A 17,878-nucleotide genomic window follows, 5' to 3' on the forward strand; every position below is an offset into this window, starting at 1 on the left:
GGGCCGCGGAGGCGGGAATCTGTCCGTGTTTGTCCGGGTGGTGGTTCTGCCCGTGGTTTTTGTCGGGCCGCTGTCGCCTCGCCGCGGGGAAAGGAAGCCGGCGCGTGAGGGCTGAAGCAGAACCCCCCCCCCCCGCCCCGTCCCTCGCGGCCGGCGCCCCCGGGACCCGCCCGTGGCGTCCTCGTCGCGTGCTCGGCCTCGCTGGGCCGCGGCCTCCCGTCCCTGGGGTTGAGATCCGAAACGTTTGCAAACATGTCCCGGATCGAAAAGATGAGCATTCTGGGAGTGCGGAGTTTTGGAATAGAGGACAAAGATAAGCAAATTATCACTTTCTTCAGCCCCCTCACAATTTTGGTTGGACCCAATGGGGCGGGGAAGACGGTAAGTCCAGAGTGACCGCCTCAGTTTCCGGCCCGCCGCCTCCTGACCATCCCGGTAAACCGAATGTCCGGGCGGAGAGGGGCGGCGGGGGCCCGGGAAGAGCCCCGGGGCGTGGTCTCGAGGGGTCTCCAGGCGGTCACTCATGTGTCCCGGTGCTGCCCGTCCCCCCACCCCCGGGACTGGGACCTGCTGAGCGCTCAGCGAACCCTACCAGAAGCCCTTGGGTCGGCATTGATTATTTTGCATACTGTCTGACGTAAAGGCTTTTTGTTGTGTGTCGACCCCCCCTCTCCCCCCATACAGGGGTGTAATCTACTTTGGTCATGTTCGTCCCATTACTCATTGGTTTTTATCTTGCAATTTTTAAAAGAGGATTTCATTATGACCTTTTACGTCCATGCATACGTGTGTGTGTACTTCTGTCATCTCCCCTCTTTTCCCCCTAGGTCCCGCTGTTCGCCCTCCCCGTCCCCCCAAGTCCCGCATTTCTATTCTGGAGAGAAACCCTGCCAGTCTTTTTTCTTGCACGGTTTTAAATTTAACCCCGCCTCCCCTTCCTTACCGAGACATTTTTCTTTTCCTTTCCCAGTAGTTGTCCCAAAGAGCAATTTCTTAGAAAGATACAAAATATGACAGATATGAAGAGTCGTAAGCATGCCGGTTGTTAAGCATAATAGATGGAAAATAATTGTCCTTAAGATGAAGACCAGATGGCTAGACTTATCACTTTGAGAACGATTTTGTTAGGATGCTCTTAGTCAAAATAAAATATTGGTGCATAGCTTATTTTACTGGGATTGTTTATTTTTTTTGCCAGGCCTTAGGCTTGAACTCAAAGCCTGGGCACTGTCCCTGAGCTTTTTTGCTCAAGGCTAGCACTCTACTACATAAGCCACAGCGTCACTTCTGGCCTTTTCAGTTCATGGTGCTGAGGAATGGAACCCAGGGCTTCATGCATGCTAGGCAAGCACTCTACTACTAAGGCACATTCCCAGCCCATACTGGGATTGTTTAAAAGTAAAGAATGTTTTAAATTTATGCGTTGAGAAGGTGGCTTCACTGAGTGCTTGCCTTGCATGCATGCAGCCCTGGGTTCAATTCCTCAGCACCATATAAGCAGAAAAAGCCGGAAGTGGTGCTGTGGCTCAAGTGGTAGAGCACTAGCCTTGAGCTGAAGAGCTGAGGGACAGTGCCCAGGCCCAGAGTTCAGGCCCCATGACCGACAAAAAAAAAAAAAAGGGGAAAACATAGCCAAGAAGCATTCTGGTTTAGAAAAGTGACTTGAGAAAAAGTAATGATGGTATAAGTACAGAAATGATCAAAGGGAAGAATCTGTGAAAACACAGTTGAGAATCAAATGAGAGAATATTATCTACCTTTATTAGTTTTTATGAAATTGTTATTTATGTAATGCCTGTTAGGTGCTTTGTGCTGTATTGGGAGACTGAAGTCCATGAGCACTGGCTTTCTGCTTCACTTATTGCCTTGTGTAACTGCTGGCAAAGGGATCTAACTGCTCTTGTGCTTTGTTTTTCTCATTTTAAAATAAGCATAAAAGTTTCTAGAGTCGGGTGCTGGTGGCTCAGTCCTGTAATCCTACTCAGGAGGCTGTGATCTGAGGATCTGGGTTCAAAAGCCAGCCTGGCCAGGAAAATCTGTGAGACTCTTCTCTCTAATTAACCACTCAGAAAACTGGAAGTGGCACTGTGGCTTAAGTGGTAGAGTGCTTGCCTTGAGCTGAAGAGCTTTGAAACAGCCCCCATGCTGAGTTCAGGCTCCACGACCCACCAAAAAAAAAAAAAGGTTTCTAGAACCTAGGGTCAAGGAAAATTAGAAGAGTAAGGTATGTAAAAGTGCTTAGTAAAGTATTTGGCACATAGAAAGTTCTATGTCATTCTTAGCCATCATTAAGTTCATCTGGCTTTAATTAGAGAAATTTTTTTTAATTTTTAAGAAGTAATAGCATTTCAATTTTTCTTTTTGGCACTAGGATTTGATCTTGGCTTTGCTTGTTAGCTGGCATTCCATTATTTGAGCCACATCTGTAGCTTTGCTTTTTGCTAGTTAATTGGAGATAGAGTCTGGAAGTTAACCCAGGCTGGCTGTATTCAAAGCCATCCTCTAGGTCTTAGTCTCTTAGGATTACAGGTGTGAGCCACTAGCATCCATTTAGTTACCATTTTAATTGTATAGCTTTTCTATGAACTTAGAGTAATTATCTAAACTTTTTTTTTTTTTTTTGGGTCCGGTCCTGGGGCCTGAACTCTGGGCCTGGGCACTGTCCCTCAGCTCTTCAGCTCAAGGCTAGTGCTCTACCACTTGAGCCACAGCACCACTTCGGCTTTTTTCTTTTTACCTATGTGGTGCTGAGGAATCGAATCCAGGGCCTCATGCATGCAAGGCAAGCGCTCTACCACTGAGCCACCTTCCCAGCCCCTAAACTTTTTTTTTTTTTGTCCATACTGCCTCACTGGTCATCCTAAGGTGGTCAGGAGGTTGGAATCCTCCTGTCTCTGCCTCCTGAGTGCTGATATTACATGTGTGGCCTATCACACTTGGTTTAACTATATTTTGTTTTCGACTCCCCAGTGTAAGTTTAAGATACCTTTTCTCAGTTCTCAGAGTATATTAATTATTTGGATAAAAGACCCACTCTTTTCCCCTTTTTTCTAAATGTTGCAGCTTATGAATGTCTGAAAAGCTTAAAACAAAGGAAATAGGGCCCATATGCTTTTAATCAAGGTTTTATTAATTAACAAGGTGTCCATCTCTGAATTCCTGGCAGCTGTTTTCCTAGGCCTCATTTTTTTCCCTGAACTGTCTGCTTCCTGTTTTAGATAGATTCAGAAAATTCAGTATATTCGTTGTGTTTCTTTTGTCTAGAAAAGAAAGCTTACAACAATCTGTTTTGTTTTGTCAGCTTTTTTTTTTTTTTGGTCTGTTTTGCTGGAAATGGAACTCAGAGCCTCCTCAGAGATGCTAGGTCAACTCAGCCTATCCTTGGGCTCCTTGTTTGTTTGTTTGTTTGCTACTGTTGTTTTTTGTTTTGTTTTTTAAATAATTGCTTTATTAGGAGTACTGAAGTTTAATCGGGCCTCATGTGAGGCTTGTTAGCTGTACCTGGTATGTGTTTTGCCAACTTCAGGGCCTGGGCACTGTCTCTGAGCTTTTGCTCAAGGCTAGCACTCTACCACTTGAGCCACAGCACCACTTCCAGCTTTTTCTGTGTATGTGGTAGTGAAGAATCAAACGCAGGGCTTTCATGTGTGCTAGGCAAGCACTGTACCATTAAGCCACATAGTCCCAGCCCTAATCCCAGTTTTTTTGTTTTTGTTTTCTGGCTGTGGGGCTTGAACTCTGGCCTAGGCACTGTCCCTCAGCTCTTTAGCTTAAGGCTAGTCCTCTTACCACTGGAGCTACAGCACCACTCTGGCTTTCTGAGTAATTTATTGAAGATAGGAGTCTCACGGACTTTGCTGCCAGGCCTAGCTTTGAACTGCGATTTCAGATCTCAGCGTCCTGAGTAGCTAGTATTACAGGCATGAGCCACTGGCGCCTAGTTCCAATACCAGTTTTTTAATCATTTTTATTACAGGTTTTATGTTGTCAGATTTTACCTGATCATATTCATGGTCTCTGTGATAAATATTTCTATTTTTATTTCTTTTTGTTTGTTTTTTTGTTGGTCCTGGGGCCTGAACTCAGCATGGGCACTGTCTCTCAGCTCTTCAGCACAAGGCTAGCATTCTACCACTTGAGCCACAGCACCACTTCTGCTCATATGGTGTGAGGAATTGAACCCAGAGGTTTATGCATGCAAGGCAAGCAACTGGACCACTGAGCCACCTGCCCAGCCTCTTTTGTTTGTTTGTTTATTTGTTGAGGGTCTTGAACACAGCACCTAGGTGCTGTCCTAAGCTTAATTTTAGCACAAGGCTAGTGCTCTCCCACTTAGAGCCACAGTTCCACTTATGCTTTCCTGGAGATTGGAGATAAGAGTCTAAAGGACTTTTCTGGTGAGTCTCAGATCTCAGCCTCCAGTGCCCAACTTGTGACAGGTATTTTTTATAAAGAATGTTGTTAGAGCTGGGCACCAGCGACTCACGCCTGTAATCCTAGCTACTCAGGAGGCTGAGATCTGAGGATCACGGTTCAAAGCCACCAAGGCAGGAAAGTCTGTGAGACTCTTATCTCCAATAAACCACTAGAAAATCGGAAGTGGCACTGTGGCTCAAGTGGTAGTGTGCTCGCCTTTAGCTGAAGAGTTCAAGGACAGTGCCCTAGCCCAGAGTTGAAACCCCACGACCGACAAAAAAAAAAAAAAAAAAGAATGTTGTTGGAGCTGGGAATGTAGCTTAGTGGTAGAGTGCTTGCCTAGTATTCATGAAGCCCTGGGTTCAGTCCCTCAGTACCACATAAACAAAAAAACAGAAGTGGTGCTGTGGTTCAAGTGGTAGAGTGCATTAGCCTTGAACAAAAGAAGCTGAGGGACAGTGCCTGGGCCCTGAGTTCAAGCCCCAGAACTGGCAAAAAAAAATAAATAAAGAGAATGTTGTTGGCTATGCCTCTGTAATATTAGCTACTTAGGAGGCTGAGATCTGAGGATATCAGTTCAGAGCCAGCTGTGGTAGGGAAAATCCATAAAACTATCTCCAATTAACTACCAAAAAGCCATAAGTGAAATTGTGGCTCAAATGGTAGAGTGCCTTGAGCATGAAAGCTCATGCAAAATGTCCAGGCCCTGAGTTCAAGCCCCAGGACCAGCCAAAAAAAAGATTGTGAAAAGCATCTATGATTCCATTATAACTGATATACTTTTGTATTTCTTTAGACCATCATTGAATGTCTAAAATATATTTCTACTGGAGACTTCCCTCCTGGAACTAAAGGAAATACATTCATTCATGATCCCAAGGTAATGATTCTAATACAGTTTTGTATTTCAAAATAACATTCTTTTTTTTTTTTTTTTTTGGTCGGCCTTGGGGCTTGAACTCTGGGCCTGGGCGCTGTCCCTCAGCTCTCCAGCTCAAGGCGAGCGCTCTACCACTTGAGCTACAGCACCACTTCCGGTTTTCTGGTGGTTTATTGGAGATAGGAGTCTCACGGTCTCTCTTGCCCGGGCTGGCTTTGAACCGAGATCCTCAGATCTCAGCCTCCTGAGTAGCTAGGATTACAGGGGTGAGCCACCAGCGACCGGCCAAAATAACATTCTTATAACTATAAAAGCAGTAATAGCTTACTGTAGAACACAGAATGGACAAGTTTAAAGAGAGATGAAGGTCACCTAAACATAATCTTAATTTCCATTGTTTACTGTTTTTTTTTAATGTCTCCTTTATATAGCTGAGGTCTTATTCTTCCTAATTTTATATTCAGATTTTTTTACTAAATTATTATAAAGTCCTATTTGAAACATGATAAACTCAATCTGCATGTTTAGTACATGGGTACTTTTATTAATTTTGAAACTGTTGTGTATACCTGAAGTATTTTATACTTGGTTGCCTAGCATAGTGATCTGTAATGTTAGCATTCAGGAGGCTGAAACAAGCCAGCCTGGGCTACATAATGAGACTGTCTAAAATTGTGATGATTTATGAATATAGGGGGGAAGCAGGGAGACTGGAACCAGGGTTTAAAACTCAGCTTACTCAGCTTACTTGCTTGGCTGTTGCTCTACTGCTTGAGCCACACCTACAAGCTTAATTTACTAATTATTTTGGAGATGGAACCTTTCAGACTTTTCTGCTCAGGCAGAAAAGTGTATTTTAGCACATCACTAGAATCATACTGTACAAATTAAATACTGTAGGTCTGTGGATCTACAGTACTTACCAGTGTACAGTATTAATTACTAAGTAGTGTTCCATTGAGTTTATATCCAGTAGTTTAACTGATCCTATTGATCATTTAAAGACAACTCTGTAATTATCAAAGTATGAAATTTCATCTTAGAAATAGTAATACCAGGGGGCTGGGAAGGTGGCTCAGTGGTAGAGTGCTTGTCTTGCATGCATGAGGCCCTGGGTTCGATTCCTCAGCACCACATAAACAAAAAGAAAAAAGCCGGAAGTGGTGCTGTGGCTCAAGTGGTAGAGTGCTAGCCTTGAGCTGAAGAGCTGAGGGACAGCGCCCAGGCCCAGAATTCAGGCCCCACGACCGGACCCAAAAAAAAAAAAAAAAAGAAATAGTAATACCAGGGCTGGGAAGTTGGCTCAGTGGTAGAGTGCTTGCCTCCATACATGAGGCCCTGGGTTCGATTCCTCAGCACCACATAAGCAGAAAAAAGCTGGAAGTGGTGTTGTAGCTTAAGTGCTAGAGCACTAGCCTTGAGCTGAAGAGCTGAGGGACAGTGCCTAGGCCCAGAGTTCAGGCCCCACAACCGGCCAAAAAAAAAAGAAAAAAAGAAAGAAATAGTAATACCAGCTGGGTGCTGGTGGCTCATACCTATAATCTTAGCTACTCAGGAGGCTGAGATCTGAGGATTGTGGTTCCAAGCCAGCCCAGGCAGGAAAAGTCCATGAGACAAAAACCAGAAATAGTACTATGTTGTATATTTACTAAGCCCTCTCTTCATTTATCTCATTGTGTACTTTATTGAAGAATTGGAGAAACCATGAACATTTTCTTACTCTAATCATAAAAGCTACCAAACTACCATATGTATATACAGTTCTTTCTTTTTTCACTGCTCTATTAAGGTTGAAATTTTTTTTTACCTGAGATAAGATCTTATTATACAACCTAAACCTGGGACTTCTACCTCCCTAGGGCTTGGATTATAATCATGTGTTATGCCAGTTTGTTTTACTCCTTAGCAACCTACTACTCTGAGAGGCTAGAGTCTATATATCAACTCAAGAATTTCCATCTCTCTTGCATTCAGCAATTTCTCCCTAATCCCAACCCCTCTTAAACTCAGGGCTTCATGTTATCACTCGGCTTTTTTACTCTTGGCTGGCACTTGGGCTACTCCTTCAGTTCTGGCTTTTTGCTGGTTAATTGCAGATAAGTCTTTTTGATTTGTCTGCCCTCACTGGCTTCAAACCTAGATTCTCAGATCTCAGCCTCTTGAGTAGCTAGGATTACAAGCATGAGCTACCAGTGCCTGGCTAGATTTCAGCCTTTTGAGTAGCTAGAATTATAGGAGTGGGCTACCAGTGCCTCACCAGTTTTCCTTTATTAGATTAGTCATATCAACATTTAAACATGCTCTAGAAGCTCCAATCTGAATTAAAAAACTGTTCCAGAGTAACTTCTAGCTATTACCTTTTCTGTTTCTTTTTGGTTGGTCATGGTTATTTGTAGTAGTACTTTTTTATTCTGGTAGACCCAGCCTCCTGAGTTAACTTGGATTATAGAATTACAGGTGTGAGCTACTGGTGCTTGGCTGTTTTTTTGAGACAGTCTCTATAGCCCAAGCTTGCTTCCAACATCACCCCCTCCTTCCTGGCCAAGGATTTGAACTCATGGCTTTGTGTTCATGCTAGGGAAGTGTTTTATCACTTGAACCTTGCCTCTAGTCCTTTTCTTTTTGAGAGAGGGTCTTGATGCTACCTTTTCATAAGTAGGCCTTGAACTCTTGAGTAGATGGGATTAAAGGTATAGCTTGGCCTTGATCTCTTGATCCTCTGTTCTCAAGTACTGGAATTATAGGCACTATGCCCAGTTTTTTTTGTGTTTTATAATAAAATTCTCAAGTGTTACATGTATTTATCATATATCTCAATTGAGATTTATGTGTAAAGATTTAAAGAGACCAGTCTTTTTTTTTTTTTTTTTTTTTTTTTGGTTCGTCATGGGGGCTGAACTCTGGGCCTGGGCTTTGTCCCTCAGCTCTTCAGTTTAAGGCTAGTGCTCTACCACTTGAGCCACAGCACCACTTCCAGTTTTTTTCTGCTTATGTGATGCTAAGGAATTGAACCCAGGGCCTCATGCATACAATGCAAGCACTCTAGCACTGAGCCAGCTTCCCAGCCAAAGAGACCAATCTTGATTTTGTATTTTTTGTCTTGTTCAGTTGTTCAATGGCAAGTATCAAATGGGATTTAACTAAGGTTGGAGATTTTATTTTTATTTTTTTGAAGTACTGGAGTTTGAACTCAGGGTCTTATACTTGCTAGGTTGGTAGCCACTTTGTTTTTGATGTTTTTTTGAAAAATATGATTTTATTATTATTAGTTGTTGAATAGATGGTTACCATTTTATAAGTAAGGTAATAAGAATATTTCTTGTTTTGTTTTTTGTTTTTGGGTCCAGTCGTGGGGCCTGAACTCTGCGCCTGGGCGCTGTCCCTCAACTCGTCAGCTCAAGGCTAGCGCTCTACCACTTGAGCCACAGCGCCACTTCCGGCTTTTTTCTTTTTGCTTATGTGGTGCTGAGGAATCAAACCCAGGGACTCAGGCATGCAAGGCAAGCGCTCTAACACTGAGCCACCTTCCCAGCCCCAGAATATTTCTTGTTTAGACAATGTCACCCCTTTTTTCGCTTTGTTTGTTATTTTTGAGATAGGGTCTCCTGGACTTCGCTGTCTTTGCTGGCCTTGAACACTGCTTTTTGTTGGTTATTTTGGAGATAGAGTCTAGTGAACTTTTTGGCCCAGGCTGTACTTGAACCTCAATTCTCCAGATCTTAGCTGATAATTAGGATTTCAAGTATAAAACATTGGTGCCTGGCTATATATAGTTAACTTTTTTTTTTTTTGGTCGGTTGTGGGGCCTGAACTCTGGTCCTGGGTGCTGTCCCTCAGCATTTCAGCTCAAGGCTAGCACTCTACCACTTGAGCCACAGTGCAACTTCCGACTTTTTCTGATTATGTGGTGCTGAGGAATCGAACCCAGGGCCTCATGGCGTTCAAGAGAAGCAGTCTACCACTGAGCCACCTTCCCAGCCCTATATAGTTAACTTTTAAAATATGATGAGAATAGGGAGTTCACATACTAGGTACTAGGTACTCTCTTCCCTTTCCCTTCCCCTCTTCTCTCTCTTCCCGCTCTCTTCGTACCCCCTTTTCCTGTTTCTTCCTTCTCCTACTTCTTCCCCCTTATTTCTTCCCTCTTTCCCCTCCCCTTTCCCTTCTCCTTTCCTCCAACCCATGCATACCATTCCTGATAAGAGGCTGTAAAGGAATTTATTTATTTTTTATTTTTTTGTTTTTTCGTCAGTCGTGGGGCTGAACTCTAGGCCTAGGTGGTGTCTAGCCCCCACCACTGGAGCCCGCAGCGCCACTTTCGGGTTTTTTTTCTGCTTATGTGGTGCTGAGGAATCGAACCCAGCGCTTCACGCATGAGAGGCAAGCACTCTACCCCTGAGCCAACTTCCCAGCCCCAGGAATTTATTTTTACTTAAACATTCCTTCTCCAAATTCGTAAGTTCATTCCAGTCACAGAGAAATAGACAAACTCATGTTTTAGAAGATATTCTACAAATAATTTTCAAAATAATCTGTTATGAGGGCTGGGAAGGTGGCTCAGTGGTAGAGTGCTTGCCTTGCATGCATAAGGCCCTGTGTTCGATTCCTCAGCACCACATAAAGCAGAAAAAGCTGGAAGTGGTGCTGTGGCTCAAGTGGTAGAGCGCTAGCCTTGAGTTGAAGAGCTGAGGGATAGTGCCCAGGCCCGGAGTTCAGGATCCAAGGACTGGCTATGCAACTATTCTAAAGAAATATGAGGGGCTGGGAATGTAGCTGAGGGGCTGGGATTGTGGCTCAGTGGTAGAGTGCTTGCTTAGCATGCATGAAGCCCTAGGTTCCATTCCTCAGTACCACGTAAACAGAAAAGGCTTGAAGTGGCGCTGTGGCTCAAGTGGAAGAGTGCTATCTTTGAGCACAAAGAGGCTCAGAGACAGAGCCTGAGTTTAAGATCCAGGACTGGCCAAAAAAAAAGAAAGAATGGTAGTAAGTAAAGGAGGTAGATAATATTGTGTCATTTTAATAAAACAAGTATTCTTTTCCGTGTGTGTGTGTGTGTGTGTGTGTGTGTGTGTGTGTGTGTGTGTGTGTGTGTGTGTGTGTGTGTGTGTGTGTGTGTGTGTGTGTGTGTGTGTGTGTGTGTGTGTGTGTGTGTGTGTGTGTGTGTGTGTGTGTGTAATTAATTTTTTGTTGTTGTTGGTTGTGGGGCTTGAACTCTGGGCTTGGGCGCTGTCCCTGAGCTCTTCAGCTCAACTCGAGCACTCTACTGCTTGAGCCACAGCACCACTTCCGGTTTTCTAGTGATTTATTGCAGATAAGAGTCTCATGGACTTTCATGCCTGGGCTGGCTTTGAACCATGATCCTCAGATCTTAGCCTCCTGAGTAGCTAGGATTACAGGCGTGAGCCACCAGGGCCCTGCTGTGTAATTAATTTTATTTATATTTTGGTGCTAGTCCTGGGGCTTGAACTCAAGGCCTGGATGCTGTTCCTGAGCTGCTTTTTTGCTTAATGCTTAACACTCTTACCACTTGAGCCACAGCTCCACCTGTGGCCTTTTTTTGATAGTTAATTGGAAATGATATTCTCACAAACTTTCCTGCTCAGGCTGGCTTTGAATGGCAATCCTTATATCTCAGCCTGAGTAGCAAGCATTACTGGCATGAGCCACTGGCATATTCATTTGAATAAGCAATGTTGTTTATACTTTTTAGAACTAGCATTCTGGTGCTTTCTAAAATAGCATAATTATTCTTTCACTTTCAAAGGTTGCTCAAGAAACAGATGTAAGAGCCCAGATCCGTCTGCAGTTTCGTGACGTGAATGGAGAACTTGTAGCTGTGCAGAGATCTATGTTGTGCAGTCAAAAAAGCAAGAAGACAGAATTTAAAACTCTGGAAGGAATCATTACGAGAACAAAGTAGGTCTTCATGACATATTTGAGTATCTTTATTTTTAATCTTTTATATTTGTTAAGAGTTAGGTTTTTAAAATACAACTTTATTTTGGTAAATACTTTAATTTTCTTTCAGCAGGACTTTTTAGAGTTGTTTAAATTTGTAATAGAATTGGATAAAAAGTGTGAGGTTGGGGCTGGGAAGGTGGCTCAGTGGTACAACACTTGCCTTGCATGCCTGAGGCCCTGGGTTCAATTCCTCAGCACTGCATAAGCAAAAAGACAAAAGCCGGAAGTGGCGCTGTGGCTCAAGTGGTAGAGCGCTAGCCTTGAGCTGAAGAGCTGAGGGATAAAGCCCAGGCCCAAAGTTCAGGCCCCACGACTGTACCCCCCCCCCCCAAAAAAAAAAAAGTGTGAGGTTTCCAACTACTCACTGCTTCTACATATTCATACATGGTCCCTCCCACCAGCATCATTGCATTTTTCGATACTATTAATGAGAGTGGGTCCATTAAAGATTCAGTAATTTATGAACAGTTGCTGAATTAAAAACACATAATCATTCAAATACAGGTTGAATGAATAAAAAATTCCAGTATCATGTATAGGGATGAGAAGCTGACAAGTAGGGAAATAATTTATTCCTAAATCATTATCAGTAGTGTTAGTCAAATATCATCTTGTTATGGCTTTCGATTTTGTTTTTTTTTTTTTGATTTTTTGGTCGTGGGGCTTGAACTCTGGGCTTGGGCACTGTCCCTGTGCTCTTCAGCTCCAGGCCAGTGCTCTACTGCTTGAGCCACAGCACCACTTCCGGTTTTTTAGCAGTTTATTGGAGATAAGAGTCTCACGAACTTTCCCCCCCCCAGGCTGGCTTTGAACCTGGATCCTCAGATCTCAGCCTCCTTATTAGCTAGGATTACAGTCGTGAGCCACCGGTGCCCGGCTAGATTTTGGATTCTAGGCTTTATCCTTGTTGATCAAAGTACCTAATTACCTTCCTTCTTCCCTTCCTTCCTGGTATATATGTGTGCACGTCTGCACTGGGACTTGGGTGCTGTCTCTTAGTCCCTTTTTTTTTTTTTTTCCTTTCGTTCTAATCCTAGAGTTTTAACTTGCAGTCTGGGTGCTGTCTCTTAATTTTTCTCTTAAGACTGGCCTTGTCCCAGCTCCACTTCCAGCTTTTTTTTTTTTTCTTCTGTCATAGGACTTGAACTTAGGGGCCTGGGCACTGTCCCTGAGCTTTTCACTCAAGGCTACCACTCTACCACTTTGAGTCACAGCTCCACTTCTGATTTTCTAGTGATTACTTGGAGATAAGAGATTCCCAGACTTTGCTGCCGGGGTTGGCTTTGAACCATGATCCTTAGATCTCAGCCTCCAGAGTAACTTGTATACAGGTGTGATCCACTAGCGCTTGGCTATTCTAATTTTGCTCTATATTTTCTTTGTAGGTAATCTCATATTCATCACTCAAATTGCTATGTGTTCACAAGTGACTCACAAATGTATTTCTCTAACCAGACCTCTGTTTTCCAGACCCTTTTCATTTTCTACCAATTGTTCTAAAGATAGCTCAGATTCAACATGGCCACAACAATGGCATGATTCTCTGACCCCTTTTTTAAAAAAAAACAAACTTCCTAGTAGGTTGTTTTGCAGTACTTTTCATCCTAGTGAATGATTCTTCTCTCCATCCAGCGACACACACCCAAGGACCTAACTCTTGATACCTTCCTTGCTCTGTATAACCTAATCCATTACTAAATGCTAGGATTTAACCCAAGTGTTCCCTGTATCTGTTTTTATTTCTTGTCTAAGCTATTGTCATCTTTCCATGATGTACGGTGATAATCTGCTGGTCTGTGTGTATCTATTCTAGCCCCCTACAGAACATTTTCAGTATGCTGCTCAGTGTACTGTTTTCCACATTAGTTACACAGAGAAGGATTTCATTGTTCAATTTCCACACATTTATAATCTAATTGTTTGCACTTCATTGTAGTTTTTTTTTTTTTTGGTGCTCAATAAGTGAAATTTTTTCTCTTAAAGCGTTTTGTTTTGTTTTGTTTTTGAGACCAGGTTTCACTATGTAGCTTAGGCTGACCTTGATCTTGGTAGGTAACCAGCTGGCCTGGACTTCACTGGTTTTTTGCCTCAGCTTCCTGAGTACCAAGATTACAGGCCTGCTCATTGTAGTATTTTTCTAAATATAAGTTGGAATGCATAAAAAAACAGTAAAGACAAGTCAGATACTGCCTTTGGCTGCCCTATCCATCTGTTAATAGACAACCCTTCTAGACCATGTGTTTTTAGATGTTTTTAATTCATCTTTGCTTCTCTGTTATTGATCATATTTTATTCACTTAAATATCTTATTTTTGATTCTGGGCAAGGAAGATAGTTCATTTTCTGTATATTATGTATAAGTATTAAATTATTGTATTTAAAAGTTAAAATATGTAAAAATTCTAGCATTTTTGTACTGTTATATGTTTTCTTCATCAGTGAATGGTTCACTGATGAAGAAAGGATTAAGTAATAGAATAGATACTACATGAGGTTATTTTATGTATGTTCTTGCTTTTTATTTTCTCTAGGCATGGAGAAAGGGTCAGTCTTAGCTCTAAATGTGCAGAAATTGATCGAGAAATGATCAGTTCACTTGGCGTTTCCAAATCTGTTCTAAATAATGTCATTTTCTGTCACCAAGAAGATTCAAATTGGCCTTTAAGTGAAGGAAAGATGCTGAAGCAGAAGTTTGATGAGATCTTTTCAGCCACTAGGTTTGTAACTTTTTTTGTTGGTTGTGGGGCTTGAATTCTGGGTTTGGCCATAGTCCCTGAGCTCTTCAGCTCAAGGTGAATGTTGTACCACTTGACCCACAGCTCTATTTTCTGGTGATTAATTGGTGATAAGAGTCTTTCCTGCTTGGCTGCCTTTGAACCGTGATCCTCAGATCTCAGCCTCCTGACTAGCTAGGATTACAGGTGTAAGCCACTGGTGCCAGGCTGGTTTGTAACTTTGTAACTTCCTGACAATACCAGGGTTTGAACTCCTGAATCTTGAACCTGCTTTGCTTCCTTCCTCAGAAGTTGCTCTTCCACTTTAGCCCACAGCTTCACCTCTAAATAAACCTTAATGCCTGGCTATACTATATTTTACTTAGCCAGAAGTTTTATTTCTTATCTTCAAAGGTACATTAAAGCTTTAGATACACTTCGTCAAGTCCGTCAGACACAAGGTCAGAAAGTAAAAGAATGTCAAACAGAATTGAAATATCTGAAACAAAATAAGGAAAAAGCTTGTGAGATTCGTGATCGGATTACTACTAAAGAAGCCCAGTTAGCATCTTCAAAGGAAATTGTCAGGTCGTATGAGAATGATCTTGAACCATTGAAGGTAATTTGATTTATTTCTTTTTTGAGATTGGGATTTGAACTTGGTGTCTGAGGCTTGCTTTTACTCATCGGCTGGCACTGTATGACTTGAGCCACACCTCCCACTCTCATTTCTTTTTATAATCAATAAGTTATATATAGCACATATTTGTGATATACAATATGATATTTTAATGTATGTGCACAGTAAAAAATGGTTAAGCCAAAGATAATCACCATGTATATTACCATATCATTTTTTTTGTGGTGGGAACACTTAAAATCTATTAGCAATTTTTAAATACACAGCAATTGATTCTTGTGCAAATAGCTACTTGGTAAACGAAGGATTTTTTTTTGTTTTAACTATAGTGGCATTTACCTCTAAGGTACACAATTGACTATTAATGTATTTAATTTGGTGCTAATGTGGTTTTCTAGACAGGTACTGTGCCAGTTAGGCCATGCCTCTAAGCCTAAAGTACTTTATTTTTATATTAATATATATTTATTTCAAAAATTATCACAAGCTCAGTGTGGATGGTTAACACCTGTAATCCTAGCTACTCAGGAGATGGAAATCTAAGGCCAGCATGGGCAGGAAAGTCCCTGTGAGACTCTTACCTCCAATTAACCACTCAAAAACTGTCACTGTGGCTCAAAGTGGTAGAGTGCTAGCTATGAGCATAACACCCAGGCCCTGAGTTCAAGGCCTATGACTGACCAAAAAAAAAAATTACCACAGACTAATAGATGTAATATCTTAGGTCTATATTAGATGGTGAGTCTTTAAATTACCCAGAGAATCTAGACTTCAAAAAAGATAAGAAAATAGAAGGTAAACTGTTAGGGAAGAGGAAGAAGGAAAAGATTAAACTTTTTTTTTTTTTCCCCTGCCAGTTCTGGGACCTGAATTCCGAGCCTGGGCACTGTTCCTGAGCTGCTTTTTGCTAGCACTCTACCCCTTGAGCCACAGCATCACTTCCTGCTTTTCTGTATGTGGTACTGAGGAATTGAACCCAAAGCTTTATGCATGCCAGGCAAGCACTCTACCACATTCCCAGCCCAAGATTAAACTTTTTTTTTTTTTTTGGTCAGTTGTGGGGCTTGAACTCTGGGCCTGGGCACTGTTCCTCAGCTCTCCAGCTCAAGGTGAGCCCTCTACCACATGAGCTACAGCACCACTTCCCAAGATTAAACTTAATAGTATAGATCATTAGCTGTTGAATAGTAATTACCTAATCTTATAATTCTGGGTTTTTAGGACATACTGATCATTTCCTCAGTCATTCATTTTTGTGATATTGGGGATTGAAACTAGGACCTCACAACTGTGAGACAAGTGCTCTTACATTGAGCCCTGCCTCCAGCCCTTTTGTTTGTTTTTGACGTGGAGTCTCTCACCAACTTAGCTTGGGCTACTCTCAAGCTCAAGACTTTTCTGCCTTTACCTCCAAAGTAGCTGAGATTATAGGTGTTGTGCTACCATGACTGGCTTCTACCCTCCTAATCCCCCCACACCACAGTATTTGCCTTGAACTTGAGTCTTATTTGAGCTCTCATAGCTTTTTTTATTTTTTTATTTTATTTTATTTTTTTTGGTCGGTCGTGGGACTTGAACTCTGGGCCTGGGCGCTGTCCCTCAGCTCTTCAGCTCAAGGCGAGCGCTCTACCACTTGAGCTACAGCGCCACTTCCGGTTTTCTGGTGGTTTATTGGAGATAAGAGTCTCACGGTCTCTCCTGCCCGTGTTGGCTTTGAACCGCGATCCTCAGATCTCCTCGATCCTCAGATCTCAGCCTCCTGAGTAGCTAGGATTACAGGCGTGAGCCACCAGCGCCCGACAGCTTTTTTTATTTACCAGTGGCACTCTGCCACTTGAGCCACACTTCCAGTTCTGTTTTTTTGCTGATTATTTTAAAGACAAGAGCTAAGAGCATAACTTTGTTGATCATTAATGAGTACAAGGACAGGAAAATTGGAGTTGTTTTTTGAAGACAGCCAAAGGAATCCATATAGTTCAAATGAAAAATTCATTTAGGAAATGTCAAGTTAGAGCTACGTGCTAATACATAGTCTGTATGAATAATGACATGATTCTAGCCAAGGTTGTTGTAAAAGTTGAAGCTTTTGTGTGCTTGTTTGTGACTAATTCTGTGTTTCTTCAGAGCCTAGCCCAGTGCCTAGGGGCCCCAGCAGGAGGTAGTAAATACTTAGTTTCTTTCTTTTTTTATTTTGTCGGTCATGGGGCTTGAACTCTAGACCTGAATGCTGTCCCTAAGCAATTCAGCCCAAGGCGAGTGCTCTACCACTCCGCTCTACCGCTCTACCACTCCGCTCTACCGCTCTACCACTCGAGTATCTGCCACTTCCAGTTTTCTGAGTGGTTTATTGGAGATAAAAGTCTTATGGACTTTCCTGCCTGGGCTGGCTTAGAACAGTGATCCTCAGATCTCTGCCTCCTGAGTAGCTAGGATTACAGGTGTGAGCCACCAGCGCCCAGCTAATATTTAGTTTCTTTATTTTAACACTGACTGAACCCAAGTTGCATCTCTCTCTGTACAGGTACTCTGCCACTGAGCTACACCCCCAGACCCAAGTATTTATTAAAAAGATGATTTCCAAAGTTCTTTTTTTAAGGTCTATAGGAGAATTCTAGCCTGCATCAATCTCAAAGTTTGGGTCAGATCACTTGTCCAGCATCTTTCCCCAAAAGACGATTTCATTCCAACTCTTAGGATGCATGCCTTCTATTTACAGATTACCTCCTTGTTTCCACCCTACCACACCCTATTCTTTTATCTTGGCCCCTTTAATGCTAGAAATAACTTGCTTCTAATTTCCTTTTCCACCCACAAATTCATGGTGCAAAGCTTTGTATGACCTAGTGTTACAGTGTCTCTCACAAAAATTTCTTCTAGAAAGTTTGTTTGAATTCTTACATTAATTATAAACATTTAATTATATTTAATTATATAATTATATTTGTTTATTTTTATGATGACACCGACGTTTGAACTTAGGACCTTTGTGCTTGCTAGGCAGTTCTCTATTACTCTAGCCATGCCTTCAGTCCTTAGTTGATGTCTATGTATGTGTGATGATTCTGGTTCTTGAAATTAGGCCTTGCTCTGCTTCTTTCTCTTACTGCTGCTGTTCTACCACTTAAGCCACAGTTCCACTTCTAGAGTTGAGAGTCTTCATATTTGTCTACTTGGGCTGGCTTTGAACTGTGAACCTTAGATGTCAGCCTTCTGAGTAGCTCGGTATAAACCACTAGTGCCTAGTCCCTCAGTTTAATATTTGAATGT

General features: G+C 42.2%; 1 protein-coding gene across 2 annotated transcripts in view; it reads left to right on the forward strand.

Annotated features, from left to right (window-relative positions):
* The window catches only part of LOC138808202 (DNA repair protein RAD50-like), a 191,738-nt gene that overhangs the window by 119,242 nt on the left and 54,618 nt on the right, over positions 1-17,878 (forward strand). The window contains exons 1-5 of one of the 2 annotated variants that reach the window (XM_069994185.1): positions 32-381; positions 5,213-5,296; positions 11,061-11,212; positions 13,789-13,974; positions 14,386-14,590. In XM_069994185.1, coding sequence (XP_069850286.1) covers positions 253-381; positions 5,213-5,296; positions 11,061-11,212; positions 13,789-13,974; positions 14,386-14,590 — 756 coding nt within the window. In that variant the 5' untranslated portion in view covers positions 32-252. Of the gene's footprint in view, positions 1-31; positions 382-5,212; positions 5,297-11,060; positions 11,213-13,788; positions 13,975-14,385; positions 14,591-17,878 lie in introns of those variants that run through there. The other variant, XM_069994184.1, reaches the window with a different exon arrangement.

Source organism: Dipodomys merriami, unplaced genomic scaffold (assembly GCF_024711535.1).
Source record: "Dipodomys merriami isolate MVZ:Mamm:240054 unplaced genomic scaffold, mDipMer1.0.p SCAF_447, whole genome shotgun sequence".
Classification (NCBI taxonomy): Eukaryota; Metazoa; Chordata; class Mammalia; order Rodentia; family Heteromyidae; genus Dipodomys; species Dipodomys merriami.